The following is a 15,567-nucleotide window of genomic DNA, read 5'->3' as shown; positions in this document are numbered from 1 at the left end:
CCGTTCTGAAGCCATTAGCTGTGTCCTAAACATGTCATGTTCTCGGGTTTAATACCAGCGTGTACAATTGCAGCCCAAACAGAAGGAATGTAACATCGCTGGTTTGGATTTGAATTTAAATTAACTGACTAAAAGTAGGTCTTTTTCTTTAGTCACCAGTGATGGAAAAACATGTCTTTCTAAAACAGTTACTTGGAAGAGAAAATTGATCAATGTAATGACAAATCAAGAATCTGAAGGCTAGGACATCCTTGTAACCCCTTCTTTTTAGTGGAGGTCTTTTGCAGAAACGCTTTATCTCTCTTCCATTAATGAAACAACAGTGAGTTCTCAAAATGTTCCCAGTGGGCAGTGGATCCATAGCCATGAAATATCAATAGCTGTATTGCATCAGTTACAGGCTGCAGATTTGTTGATCACTTTCCAGGAAAGCGAGCTGGTTTTCCCCCTACTTTTCTTTTCCCTCTTCATTTTCCCTCCCCAATTTCTCTGACCTAGTCTTTGGAATGAGTCTTTCAGGTTGAAATGAATCATATATCTTGTGCTGCTTTCTTTCACGAAGTGTAAATGAAGCCTGGACAGTTAAATTAAATAAATAATTCTACATTGTAGCTGTGTTTTAACAAGATGGCTCCTGCCTTTGTATTTTAGTTCCTCAAAATTTAAAAGTTCTGAATTATTTAACAGAGAAGGATAGAAATTCTGCTGGCTCTGTACCAAAAACTGGCAGGTTGCAAGGGGGAATATTTGTGCATGTATTTATCGTCTGATTTTTTTTTTCCTTTGTGTTAGGAAAACTGGTATTATAAAAGATTGAACTTTCCCTCCAGTCACATCTTAGCAACAAGCATGTATATCAGTATTTATTTTGTTTCCTTGTGGACAGATTGCTGGTCCGCTACCATTTTTTTTTTTTTAATTTGGATCTTAGTCTTCTGGTTTCTTAAACTGTGTGCCATTATTCTGGTTTTCAAGGACTCTTCAGTAGTAGGATACATCTCTTTTAAGTTACATTTTCATTATTTGTTTGTTTATTTCAGTGACATTAGATTGGCTGGGGCTGTTACAAACCAGTAGGTATATTTCCCTTAGAGTTTGTATAAAGCCAGTTTCACAATTTTGCAGGTGCCATCCTACAAGTGATTGATCACCTATCTCATTTTAAGAGTTTTAAGGGAAAAAACATCTCAAACCTTTCAAAAAATCAGAGGGTTTTGTGTGTTGTCACTGGTGTAGAGTTTAATGCCTGGTGCACCTTCCTTGGTTCTCCTTTTGGAATTATTTTTTTTGTGTTGGTGGTTGTTCAGCTCACCAGTGCTCGAGAAAGAAAACTTTGTGATTTCTTTTGTGAAAGTAATAATGGCTGGGTTCTTTCTTGCTTTCCTACTGTCCTACAGAGTTTGGACAGCAGCCTAATCCTGAATTCTGTTGTTTGTTGTATTTCACAGTTATTATTAGGATTTTAAAGATGCTTTTGAATTCTACTAAATGTAGGCATCTCTTGAAAAGTAGCATAGTGGCTTGTTAAATGTTCTAACTGCAGGTAAGGTGATTTTTTTTTTTTTTTCTCACCCCTTGAAACATCTGTAACTGCTAAAAATTGTGATCCTGCAGAAATAGAAGGAAAGGGCCAAACTCTTTCACTACCCTGGAATGGATCGCAATGGAGTTTGTGTGTTATCTAACATGTGTGCAACTGGAGGGTGCTAAAAGGTGATGCTCTGTAGCGCTTGTGCAAAATTCCAAATTATTTATGATTTTTTCAAGTTGGATGCATACAGTTCAGTTCTTGATTTCTACTCAGTTGTTTTGTTTTTTTCCTGTTTCAGACTGCCAATGGAAATGTTGAAGCAAAGGTGGTATGTTTCTACAGAAGAAGAGACATATCAAGTACACTTATTGTATTGGCAGACAAACATGCAAGTAAGCTTGTTTGTGTTCAGATTGCTTCTACACAAAATTGCTAAACTTGGATAGAACTTTGATATTGCAGTTACAAGTATCAATATTACTATTTTTAGATGTCCTTTTCCTGTACTCATCTTCAGCAAATTGTGTTACTTGTTTGTCTGACTTTTCTCTCTCTTTTTCTCTTGCTCACCCCTTAAACCTTTTAAAACCTCATTTGGTGTATGGTTTGGTTATCATGGTAGGGACAGGACAGAAGTTTTCAGCTAGGTCTGAGTTAAGGCATCTTACTACTTCATAGAAGTGAATTTCTTAATTTTTGGGATGAGAGGAAGTATTCTCCTTGTCTCATATTACTTCTCATGAATTATTCGGTTTGGTTAACAGATTTAAAAAAAAAAAAACCCTCAAACTTTCTTTATGAGTAAATCAAATAGTCTGGTCATTGGAAACCGAATTGAAACATGGCCAGCTTGAAACTTGGCTAACAGGAATTCTCTTTCAATTTCAATATTAGTAATGTTTTTTGTAGTAACATAACTTTTGTCTGAACATGCTCAGTAAATACGTCTTAAAAGCACTGAATTTGAGGACATCCTGTCACTATTTTAAATACTAAAGATCCTTGTGTTAGGAGAAACATAATGTCTAGGCTGAGAGGAGGCTTGAAAACTGTAACTTTTTTTTTTAGCATTGTACTTTCTAATTTAAAAAATAAACATGAAGTTTAACTATTATAAAATTCAGGGGGTTGTTCATGCTACCTTACTTTGTTCTCCATTGCATGTATGCATTGCATAGATAATTTCTTGATTATTATTATTTTAGAGTGTTGTGTTAACTTATATTGGCATGTACTCGTCTGCCTAGGAGGTCAGAGGCATGTGAGATACCTGGCTGAGTAGAGATGGAAACTTATTTCTAAACAAAAAAATTAGTGTTACAATTCTCTTTAAATTATAGAAACAGTTTTAAAATTCTAAAAAGTACATGAAAAAAAAATAATTTAGTGTCAGTATAGATTAGATGTTTGCCTTTCTAAACCTGTGAGGCAAGATACTGCAAAAAAGTTCAGATAGTTTCAATAAAAAAAAAAGTAGGCAAAATAGCTGAGAAGCTGCTGTAGGTCTGAGTATTCTAAACTCAGAAGTGGGTGAGTGGTGGGCAACCTAGCTCTCAAGCGGAGTATCCATGTCCAGGGGAGAAATAGTGCAACATATTCCATGGCATTGGGCGCTTTATCTGGGGTGCTTCCAGCCTGTTTGGCTCCCTCCTAGTTGCCAGTGAGGATTAGATTTAGGTTCATTACACCTTCCTCTGCCAGTTCAGCATCCCTCTCCTCCCATCATCGCAAGGTGATGGATACAGTACTAACAAAACAGACCGTTAGCAAAACAGACATGTTGAAAGGGAGAAAAAGAGTAGGGAGGTGGAGTTACTAAACTGTTTTTACTTGTAAACAATTAAGTATGTGAGATGTTGCTGTTAGGATTGCTTAAAATTCAGCAAAAAGCATGGACAGCCATATCTATCCTTGCAATTCAAGGCTTTCCTGTAGGCACATACATAAATGAAAAAGAAGCAATCGGATCTGGACATGTCAAAATGATGATTTAGCTGCCAAGCATCACTGTCTTTTAATGTACTTCTTGGTGTAAATATGAATAGACTATGATGTATATGTGATACAGTTCTACATAGCTGTACTGCATAGGGATTGATTAAATCAAATACTCAGTTTTAACAATGAATATAATGTCTTGTAGTGTTCTTAGTGCCATTGGGGAAAACATGCAGCAAAACTAGCCCCTTATTGATAAATTTGAATATTTTCTATTGTAGATTCAAGTCCAAATAAGTCCCTCCATTGCAACTATATCTTGGAAAAAAAGTCATGTGGCATTGAGATGAGATTTGGCTGTGTTGCAGAATTGTGGCAGCAGGCAAAGCTTTTTTGATATCTCTTCAGTGCAGCAGTACTCATTTTATCCAAAAATACTGAAGCTTAATAGCTTCACCATAAACAACATGACTATTGATTCCTTCATCTGTGTTTCATTTCACTAGATTTAGCAAAGGAAGCAGGTACGAATGATTCAAAGGAACCATGTCTGAGGCTGAAAATTAAAAATATTTGAACCCATATAAATGCTCTTTGAACCTGCAAAGGCTGATTTCTTTTTGTGATAAGAAACTTAAGATTTTTTGTTTTCTAATGCAAACAAATAATTCATTGTTTGTTTTCATATGTGTTTGAAAGACAGGAAAATTCTTCTATAGCACAATCCTATTAATAGAGCCACCAGAGAAAACTAAGGCTGTCTCTTAGTGTAAATTTCATTAGTAACTAACATTTTTTTCCAGTATGTTTCTTTCTGGTGCAGAATAAAATCGCTACTAAATGACTTTCATTTATTTAGATAGATGTGCTGTTGCGTGGCTTCCGTTCCTCTTAAGAAGGGAGAAGAGAGTAAAATTAAGCTTTTGGACAGCCTTTAGTTCTTTGCTCTGAAAAAAATATCTACACCCTACATGATATAGTGAAATTAAATTTTGTGGATGTTAAGATTCTAGTACAGATACTCAATACTGTCACTGACTTTGAGTTCATTTCCATAAAGTCTCCTGTTGCCTCATTTTGATGCATTTGCAGTAGATGTACGTATCTGCATCGCTGATCTTTTAACTGCCTTTGTTCAGCTGATTAATGGAGCTTTCTGACTGCAGACATTTCTGGATTCACAGTGTCTTCTGTATAAGATGCCTTTATTTTAGACCTACTGTTGAGATCAATGCAGTGGGAGCGCCAAATAATGGGAAGACATGGCCAGAACATGAATGGAAAAAAAAAATGTATATTTTGTAATATTTTTTCTCTTCCAATAAATGAAGGAAAAATGTGATTGTGAAATGAATGTTGCAAAGTTTAAGAAAAATGTATAAAAAACCCCATGCTTAGCTTGTATAATCCATCAGATACCTGAAACAGACAAGTCTGAGATATGGTGTCTTTTCTCATAACTCTTTATAAAAGAGAAATGAGTTGGAAGCACCTTATTCTGTAGTTGGTGACTGTAAATTAGTACCTGATGTATGCAACCTGATTTTTGGATTTGATCTGTGATCTTACTATTTTTATCATATGATATAAAGCTTGTCTGGGCTGTCCTATAAATCTTTCAGCCTTATAATAGCTTCCATACGTTGTTAGCACTTTTTATTCATAAGCCTCTTTAATCACCTCACAAATTATTCTTGGGAATTTCTCCACCTGTTTCTGAAATGAACCTGCTTCACCAGTAGGAGACTATTTCATGTTCTTGCCCAGAGACTTTGTAGTGGTTTAATATAGCATATTGTATGCAAACAAGATTGCAGACAGAACTTGATAGAAAAGAAGTGAGAAAGATAATTTACTCGTCAAGCTACTATTGGATGCTGCGACTATATATCTTCTGTATATATAGTGTCTTGTATAATTAAGTAAATATTTCCAGCAGCCGCAGCCTCCTATCCTCCCTTCTAACGATCCACCCCCAACCATCTCCAGAGACTTGTGATCTCTCTTATGGCCGCAGGTTTTGCTTCATTCAAAATGTTTATCCTCATTTGTAAAACAATGAGCGACAAGTTGGTAGTGGTTGGAGAACTGACTAGTTAGTGCCAGCCAGTTTGGCAGGTTTATGGTGAGTTTTCAGCAGCTGATGTTTGGGTGCCAGGCACACATGGCAGCGTGGTTTTATAAGTGCCAAAGCTTCTAAAAATAAATGTCTTGCAGCGGTGAGGTGTCATTACTCACTCAGTCCATGAGTTGCATAAGACTTATGTGCCTAAACGGGTGGGTGGTCTATTAAGTTTGTTTGGGTTTTGTTTTGTTGTGGTTTTTTTTTTTAATTTTTAGATAACACAAGTCTAAATGCAGTTTCACAATAGCTTTACAAATGAATTCTTTTTATTTTTATTTATTTCTTCCTTCCATTTTATTCCTCTTCTCCATTTTTCTCCCAACAACACACATGCAGATTTAAGAGGAGTCAAATTCATTAATCCACTAATGACACTTTTGGCTCTGTTGTTACTGAGAGGAGGAAACTGATTTTTCTGTTCTGGAGGTGGTGTAATGAGGAAAGATATGCTAAGTGTCCAAAATAGTGTCTGTCTGCCCTGTGGCCATGGCTGCAAAAGATGATCGCAAGAAGTTTTGGATGGGATCGTAATGGGATGTCTTGATAATGTGGCAAACTCCTTCTGAGGTGTCCAGGTATAAGGATTTCTATTTCTTAAAACCTTCACCATATTTGCTATGGCTATGAATCAATAGCTGGTTTTTAGTAAAGAGAAAATTAATAAGGCTGAAGCTTAATATAGACTATTTGAAACTAACCTGGGAGAAGGAATGTGGTGTTGTATTGTTAATTTCTTCAAATGCAATGCTTCTATCGTGTCCTTCCAAGCTGCTTAGTTGAGCTTTTAAGGTACCAAGAGTTTAAGCTTCCAACACTACTGAAGGAGCTGTTGTACAGGTCAATAGCACTGGCTTTACTGCATTTCCCAATGTTTTGACCGCATTTTTTTCCTTTCCCTTTACATTTTGTTGTTAGTGATACCATGCTAACTAATTAGTAATAATAGTTGACACACCTGAGGGACAGGATGCCATCCAGAGGGACTTGGACAAGCTTGAGAAGTGGTCCCCTGTGAACCACATGAGGTTCAACAAAGCCAAGTGCAGGGTCCTGCACCTGGGTCGCGGCAACCGCCGGTAACAATACAGGCTGGGGGATGAAAGGATTGAGAGCAGCCCTGCCAAGAAGGAATTGGGGGTACTGGTGGATGAAAAGCTGGACATGAGCCAGCAATGTGTGCTAGCAGCCCAGAAGGCCAACCATATCCTGGGCTGCATCAAAAGAAGTGTGGCCAGCAGGTCGAGGGAAGTGATTCTGCTCCTTTACTCCACTCTGGTGAGACCCCACCTGGAGTACTGTGTCCAGCTATGGGGTCCTCAGTTCAGGAAGGACATGGACCTGTTGGAGGGGGTCCAGAGGAGGGCCCCAAAAACGATCAGAGGGATGGAACACCTCTCTTATGAGGACAGGCTGAGAGACTTGGGGTTGTTCAGCCTGGAGAAGAAAAGGCTCCAGGCAGACCTTGTAGCAGCCTTTCAGTACTTAAATGGGGCTTATAAGAACGATGGGGACACTCTTTAATAGGGCCTGTAGCGATAGGACAAGGGGTAATGGCTTTAAACTAAAAGAGAGTAGATTCAGACTAGATATAAGGAAGAAATTTTTTACAAGAAGGGTGGTGAAACACTGGAATGAGTTGCCAAGAGAGGTGGTAGATGCCCCATCTCTGGAAACATACCAGGTCAGGTTGGACGGGGCTCTGAGCAACCTGATCTAGTTAAAGATGTCGCTACTTATGGCAGGGGGGGTTGGACTAGATGACCTTTAAGGGCCCCTTCCAACCCAAACCATTCTATGACTTCTAATTCTTCTGTTACTGCAGACTGTCTCCCAAGCTGGCTGGATATCCTAGTGTGCTCTCTAACCTAATTTCTGCATCTCGTTCGCTTTGTGCATTTCTGAATTTTGCCATGTAGCTACTTATATGGCACCCAGAATGCAGAGAAAGGGCTCGTGCTTTCTACCCCGATGTTGTAGAGAGCCCTATCTGATCTATAGCAAATTGCTATTCTTTTTAGTGTCTAGCAAATATTGATGTTTAATTTCACATCTCACACACCCAGTCATTTTAAATTACAATTACTTCCTCATGGGTTTCTCCTGCCAACTCAAAGTTTACTCTTTCTAATTACTTTTCCCCATATATGTTAGCTTTCACATGAGTCTTGCTGTTTGTGTCCAATCCTTATTCCCAGTATAAGTCGTCTTCGAGCTTTGTTAATGTGCTATTAATGATTCTGTCATCAAATATCAAATAATACTTAATCTAATACGCTCCTTGCAGCATTCCACTGGCTACTTCTGCATAGCTGATATATTGCTGTTTGTATTAAGACTAAATGTTTAGTTTTAAATCTGCATGAGCACATCTATCAAGCAGAGAGATTAATTTTGAAGTAAGGCTTTATGAGAGCATTGAAGTCCCAATGTACTGCACCTACTGTATTCCCATACCACTTATTCTGCAGTACTGTCATAAATGCAGGCAAGTCTTTCTGAAAAGATTTTGTATATATCTAAAACCATGGGGTTTGGCCTTTTAGGGTTGTTTTGTTTTGTTTTTTTCTTTCAGACTACGGTCTTTATTTCTCAGGGGCCACCATTCTCAAGGATGCAGTCTGCTTTACTTAGAGTTTTGAGTGTTTGAGCTACAGGAGGATGAAGCGCAGATGTGTCAGGCTTGCCCTGGAACCTGAGGCTGGGCCAGCCCCTGTTGGGGTTTACAGTCTGACTTAAGCCTCTGCTGTCTGCGCAGAGGCAGTGAGGTGGTATTAGTTACAGTTTTTGTCAAAGCCACTTTTGGATGACTTCAGGGAGACAAACAGGTTCCTGTGCTGGATCCAGCCCTGTATTCTCTTCTTCTTCTCTTGGTTCCGAATGCATTTGCCAGGTTCATTCTCTTCAGTACTAAATCATGGCTGTGGAAAACGAGGGAAGATGCTTGTGTAGATTTGTTTGTTATTTCTTGGAATATTCCCTCCTTCTGTCTTCAGGAACTCTGACAATTCTAAGGCTGGTGATCGGGGAAGTTGTTTGTTACCTGTAGAAATGTCTGTCTTTAAAAAAAACCAACCAACCAAACAAACAAAAAGCCTTTTTATTTTGAAAGGCTGTGCATAGCAGAGCTGCCATACGAAGAAAATACGTGCTTCCTGCCTTCCTTATTTTGTTACAGAAGCTAGGCACATAAATAAACTAGTTGGAAGATGAGCCTAGCTGAAGGGATGTGGTTCCTGAGATTAGCTTGGTTGTGCTGGGTGGTTTCATTTTGTTTGTAGATTTGATTGGCGCATAGTGGTTAATAATTTTTTTTTTAAATTAATTTTTAAAAGCACTATGCTATTAAATACACCGAAGATATTAAGTATTTTAGGTTGCTCCTTATAGTATTTTTCCTGCATTACACAGTGCACTACTCATTCTCCAAAAACTGTTGTAAGTGCAGGCATGAATGCCTTTTCATTTGTGCATCCTTGAGTTTTTAGTCAGGCTAGTTTGGAACTCGCTGCCTTGTTTGTGGGTTGCTGCTGGTATATTTATAGTGTAGGTCGGCAGCCACAATATTAATTTTCAGCTAAAACAGAATCCACTTCAGTAAATAAATTGCAGAACCATGAAACTGTGGCACAAATGTAAATTTGGTGTTCTAGTTCCTAGGAAAATATTAAAATTTAAGTGCATGCCGCTGTATGCTTAACAGCTCATGTGGTATAAGAGCTATTGTATGTTGCAGTCTGGTTTAATTATACTACTATTTTTTTTCCTTCCTTGCTGGAGCAGCTTACCTGAGGGTCATATAAACCATAGGTCTCTTTCCAGAACAATAAAACAGTGATAAATTGTTGGGAACCTGAAGGGTACATAATTTTTTGTCACCCCCTTTGGCATAATGGTGGCCTATTTAAAACGATTTTAAGTGTTTTATAAAATGGAGCGCTCTCCTTTCTGTTTGCTTTATTTTGGGGGTATCTATGAGGATTACAGTTAACTAATCTTAAGGGGTATGTAAATCAAAACTGCCTGTATCTGTTTCTGACTAGGAATATTTCTTGCAACAAGTGTTGAATTAAGCTGCAGGCGTAAGTCTGCTCTTTGAGGGTACTGCTGCTGTAAAATTAGAGTTTTACTATTCATGTATGAGACTTTATAGCTCATTCTACTATAGTCTGGGAAACTTTACTAGTGGTTATGGAAAATACAGTAACTGCCTTAATTTCTTAGGGAAGGAAGAAGTCTGATGTTTTCTTTCACAGTCCTTCATCATGGAGAAGGTTTGCAGTGCCTTTTGGAGTATTTTGCCTTTTACAGCTTTATCTTGTGTAATTGACAGGAAACTTGACAATGAACACAAAACATACAAGTGATTTATCTCTTATGAGAGGGCTGCCTAGAGATGTTTTGGATCAGTTGCGTATCGGTGTGGATGTGATTTCATATATTTACTTTGGCATTCATTTAAAAACTGGTTGAATGTAGATTGGATAGCTCAAAGCCAGAGATGGTGGAGCCTGCCTGCAGAATAAAGCAGCAGTATTGCCGACAGTCGAATGGGTGTGGTGTGGTAGGATAGGACTGGTTACAAGACTGGCCTTAGGCACTTGGTTACATTCCAGTTAGTCTTGTGACTATAATCTATTGGCTGTGGTTGGGGTGAAGAGACTAAAATACACTAAATAAATAAACTAACCTTTTCAGTGGACATTTCCTGCAAAAGCTGTTGAAGTTGGGGTGGGACAGTCTGTGACATCCTGAAGGAAGAGTAGGGTCTAGGATAACTGATGCCTGGCGAAGAGGAAAGACTTTGCTTTTTCTGCCTTGTTTGTTGTGCGTCAGCTAGCAGTGCGGTGATGGTCTCCATGGGCAGCTCTCTTCCGAATTTGTCTGTTGGTAGCAGATTTGTGTGACTTTTCAGCTTGGTGAGCCAGCATGACCTGTGTGTACCTGGAATGCTTTGATCCCAGTGGTGAATAAATAACAATACTTCACAGGCATCATTAAAAGGATCTATACTAATTATCTAATTGTTCAGTTGGCTGAAATATGAGGATTCAGATGAAGCTAGATTTCATCTAAATAATGCGTATTATTTAGCAAAGATTTTGGAGCAGCTCATCCTGAATGGCTCGGAATCAATACTTGTACTGTTCTAGATGATCAATTTTGTCTCTTTATAACTAGGAGAAATGGAAGAAGAGATGGAAAATCCAGAAATGGTTGATTTACCTGAGAAACAGAAGCATCAGCTACGACATCGTGAGTTGTTTCTCTCACGACAGCTGGAATCTCTGCCAGCCACGCACATTAGGTAATGACTATTTTCTTCCAGTGCTTTTTATTAAAAAAAACCCCACCAAATGGCATTATTATTCTCCTAACATTCTTCAATGTAAGATTAAATTCTGTGTACAACTTCAGTAATACCATCTTGTGAATCACATGAGCATTTAAGATGTTTTTTCATAAAATGTGTTTTTCTTTTTTTAGAGGCAAATGCAGCGTTACTCTGTTAAATGAGACAGAATCCCTTAAATCATATCTGGAACGGGAGGTATGAACCCATTTTGTGAATTGTCAAGCTTGAGCAGTTTCTTCTGGCACAATTTAGGATTGGTGGCTTTTCACAAGATTTCTAAAAAGAAGGTGGTTCTTTCATTTGTACACGTACTGTACGGGCATTGACAGTGGGAAGCTTTAAGCTCCAAACCATTTTCATTCTGATGTAAAACTTCATGGATTTAGAAGCCAGAGCTGCTGTTTTCATCCTTGTGACAGTAAGCTGCCTCTCCTTCTGTAAAGAGAGCCCTAGTTCCTCATCTGCCTGGCAGTTCAAACCTCATGCCCCAAACAAGACAAGGTGGGAGATGGAGTAAATGTGAAGAGAGAGCAAGCCAACAAACTCTATTTCTATATATTTGCTTTATCCTGAGATCTTACAGATTTATGTTAACATGGTTTAAGCTTAATCTCACCTCAGATTTCTGAGGAGCTTAGTTCCCTGTTTTTTGGGTTCTCTGTTCACTGTTGTTTACCTGTAGTCTTCATATGCCAGCACAGACATTTACATCCTTGAAAATCTACTTGTCAGTTAACTTCTGAGTCCTGCAGAAATTTTCACACTCTGGCTATTTAAAGGTACCTCAAACTGAACACTTGAAACTGAATTGTGTTGCACTGTTAATCACTATTCGGGATACAAATCTTGGGTTTTACTTTTTAGGTATCCGGGGATTTTAAGAATTGCAATTCTTTTAAATATATTTTTATACCTTTAATTGTGGCTAGACCTCTGGCTGCCAGCTGGCTTAGACAGTCTTGGAATTTGACAATCTGGGAGCTTTACTTTAGGAGATTAGCAAACAATTTCAGTATATTATTATTTAAACACATCTGCAAGCATTATATTTGCATTTGAAAACATTAAATTGTTGTGCAGGAGAAGAAATCTTGTAATTAAAAACAGTAGGGTAACAGTCATTTAGGAAACAAGGAGAACACAGGTCATTTTTTGTGAGGAGCATTCTGTAGTCCATCTCATAGTTAAGATTTCTTTTTAATTTTTTTTTTTTAAGCTTTCTTTAGTATTTATTTAAGCATAAGATTAATTTTAATCTGATACTCTAGTTTAAGAGAATTTTAAACAAAGCGCAGGGATTAAATAGTTGGGTTTCTCTTTGGAATGTGAAACCAAAAACATGTCGAGTCTGCTCAGTACTGCCAAATGGCAGCGCATCAAACAAGGGCTGTTGTATTCAGAAATGCTTGTTACCAGCTAGCAGCCTGGGATATGCTAATTTGAAAGCAAAAGTTAATCAAACTGAAACTATTTTAGATTTGCTAGTACCCAACTTTTAAGTAGTATTGGTTCTCGATTGCTCCCAACACGTTTTTAATATCACTAATGTTACAGGTAGGTACGTTGGAAAAAGAAGGGAGCTGGCTTCCTCTAATCATGCAATTGCTCAGTTGCAGATGCAGGAATAGAAAGAGATTTCTTTTTTTCATCCTTTCGAACTCTCAAAATGCGAGATGAATGATGTGGGTTATTTTTAAAACTGAGCAGGAACTTAGAGATTTCACAGAATGAGAGAGTTCCCTGAATGTGTCCTGTCACTTAGCATGGTATATTGCTGTGGTGCAAACTAACTTGGACAGATGGTAAAGAAATTAAAAGCTCAGGAACACAAATGTGCTTGGGTGGAGGGTAAAGAGATTAAGAAAAGGAGATAGATGTTGCCTGGTGAATTCCTAGCACTGGATGGTATTGTTTTGAACTGTTTCTTTTCCTCCCCACCACCTGTTCTTAATCCGTTCTTTGCTTTTAAAATGTTTTGGTTTTGTTTTTAATATGGCTTCTGTCAATAAAGCCTACACAGTTGTAGGGATTCAATTATTTGATTTATTGTATGTTGTGACCACTAAAAGTAGGTTTTCAGCCCAAGTCTACCATGAAGAAGGTTAAACATCCAGACAGAAATTTTAAGGACATAGTAAGCATAGCAAAATTACATTTGTGTTATCTCTGTTTTCCTCCTTCTACCCTCTCTGTGTCATCTTCCTCAGGAAGATTGCTCCATTACATTTGAAGAGCAGGCTGAAGGGATTGGCATTTTTATTGTGCCTGGCAAAATTGTCTTTGTAGCAGGAGTGAGGAATAGGAGGAAAAAGGAAAAAAAGCAACCTGAATTTCATGTAGATACTGAATTTCCAGGGAGAGCAAGAGAAGGAGATAGCCAGTTTTGGCAAAAGCATTATCTTTTCCTATGCTGCAGGAAACTCTTTCATATGTACCATCTCTTTTACTGCTCTGCTAGGATATATGCAGAGGCTTGTGTGAATTTTGCCTGCTGGGTAGATATCTGGCATTTTGGTACATTTTGGTACCCCCCTAAAATAAAACGCTATATATTCCCCCCTTCACCCTAACTGACTTAAAGTAAGTTTGCAAGCTGTAATGAACTAACCACTGTTTCTGTACTGTACTTTCACTTTGAGCCCGTTTTCTTTTTACGGTTCTTCTGCAGTTTCTTAGTGGCTTTGGTTCTTGGCTATTGCTACGGGTAGCTTAGGGGCTTGGGTAGGGAAGCTCTGAGCATATGTGTCTGCATAACACTTTAGAGAAGCAGAAAGTCATGGTTTAATTTTAACTCTTGGCAGGTCATTTTAATTTTTCCAAACATGTTGGGTGTTTTCTGTGATCTGAAATTAAAAGAGAAAACCCTTCTTTTTCTTCACTGCTGCAAACTCGGCATACAGTTTTGACAGCTAAAATGAGCATGGAGGATTTTGAAGAGCCTTCTTATTTTGTTGTGAACATCACTCTTCTTGTGTAACCTTTCTGAAAAATTGTTCTTATCATGTAGTGGTGATCAGGAATTCACACGCACTTTAGAGTATACAAGGATCTGCGTTGTTACTTAGACTTTAGTTTGCATTGATGCTAAACTGACATTTATTAATGTTTTCAGAAATCCCATTCAGTATGCATGAGCTGAATTTCATGCTTCTGGGGGGGAAGATGGTAGTGGTATTGTGTTACCTCTGAGGATTACAGTCTGTCTTGTGTTCACACTTGAGGCCCTTAAACTTTCATCTTTTCTCTGTTGAGGAGGCTCTAGTTGGGGAGAAGAGCCCAGAGGCTTTTAATTCTTTCACTGAACCTGCTTGATTCAAGACAAAACTGGACAAGACATAAAAAGATGAGCTGAGACTGGTAGAGAAGGATGGGGTTTATTTTGTAGAGAAAATTCATAGTGATAATCAACCGAAGAGAAGCAATAGGGCATCTAAAGTCAAATACCATGGGAGAAAACCATTCCACAATGAATGACTTTCCCTGGCCAATAAAGACTGTGTTAAGAAATCACCTGTAGAATTGGCCTTCCTTGGGGCCCAGTGTGTTGTTACACTACCATGTTTGGTTTGCATATTTGCTGGGCAGTGTGCCTGAAAAGCATTAATGTTGCACTGCATATGCTTTGTGCTACGGTTAAGTGTTTTGGAGCTGGAACAAATAAAACACTCACTAATTTATAACACGGAAGCTTGTGAGACAAAAGCTTTTTCTCCATTTTATTTATGCAACGGTACATCCTCAAAATACTATAGTGTCTCAAACTTTCTGTATGTCAGGGAGCAAGAGACCCAGATTTCTATACACAGCTATAATATAAATGAGTTTTCATCTACTCTGAAGCTCCCTTCTGTCAGTGGGCTGATGTAAATTGACCCTGGTGCCTGTGGGAGTAGGAATCAATTCTGTCAAAAATGTCATTCATTTAGGATGCAACCAAATCCCCCCACCCCAAACCCAAGCACAGACACCCCTTCCAGTTAGCTTGGCTGGGTGTTAGAACAGCATTTTGCCAAGCGTTAGCTATGACTTCTATGCTGTTATCATGACTTAATACGAAGTTGTTCCTGCCCTTGGAGTTCATGCTTTCATGGTGGGGAAATGACATGTTTGCTGCTGGAGGAGATCAGTGTGAATTCCTGTCTTGTCTTTTGTGCTGTGCTGCCTAGGTGATAACTTCTTGTGCAGTAGCTTTCTCGGATAACAAAGCAGGTTTGGCTGGCTTGCTTGGCTCTTTTCTGGCTTTTTTCCTCCCTTCCATAGATTTTGATCTCTTCCCAGAAAAATGCTGATTTTTATTAAAGTTGGAGAGAAAATATAGAGCTACCATGTTTAACACTCTTAAATTCTGTAAGTGAATGTTGGATGCATTATACATGTGAAGAAAACATGGGAGACCTTACCTCTATCACATAGGTCTTGGATAAATATGTGTAAAGCACAGGGCTGGGGAACAGAAGTAGTATATGCCTTTGAAGCCCTCACCCACAGAATTTGTGCCATGTTAATGGAGAAACTTCTTCCTTTTTCGGCCTTGTATGACAGATTGGGGAACTCTCTTTTCCCTTGCCACCTCTTCATGAGGATGAACAGGGCTTGAAACAGAATGCTGGTTTTGTCCCA

At 38.4% G+C, this 15,567-nt stretch overlaps 1 protein-coding gene across 1 annotated transcript in view; it reads left to right on the top strand.

Moving 5' to 3' along the window:
* MTA1 (metastasis associated 1) overlaps window positions 1-15,567 on the top strand; it is a 94,223-nt gene that overhangs the window by 28,486 nt on the left and 50,170 nt on the right. Inside the window, 3 exon segments of the mRNA XM_009892890.1 lie at window positions 1,830-1,923; window positions 10,773-10,899; window positions 11,079-11,142. Coding sequence (XP_009891192.1) covers window positions 1,830-1,923; window positions 10,773-10,899; window positions 11,079-11,142 — 285 coding nt within the window.

Source organism: Charadrius vociferus, unplaced genomic scaffold (genome assembly GCF_000708025.1).
Source record: "Charadrius vociferus isolate BGI_N301 unplaced genomic scaffold, ASM70802v2 scaffold39, whole genome shotgun sequence".
NCBI lineage: Eukaryota > Metazoa > Chordata > Aves > Charadriiformes > Charadriidae > Charadrius > Charadrius vociferus.
The sequence above is the reverse complement of the archived record's forward strand: the minus strand, read 5'-3'. Positions and strand labels throughout refer to the sequence as shown.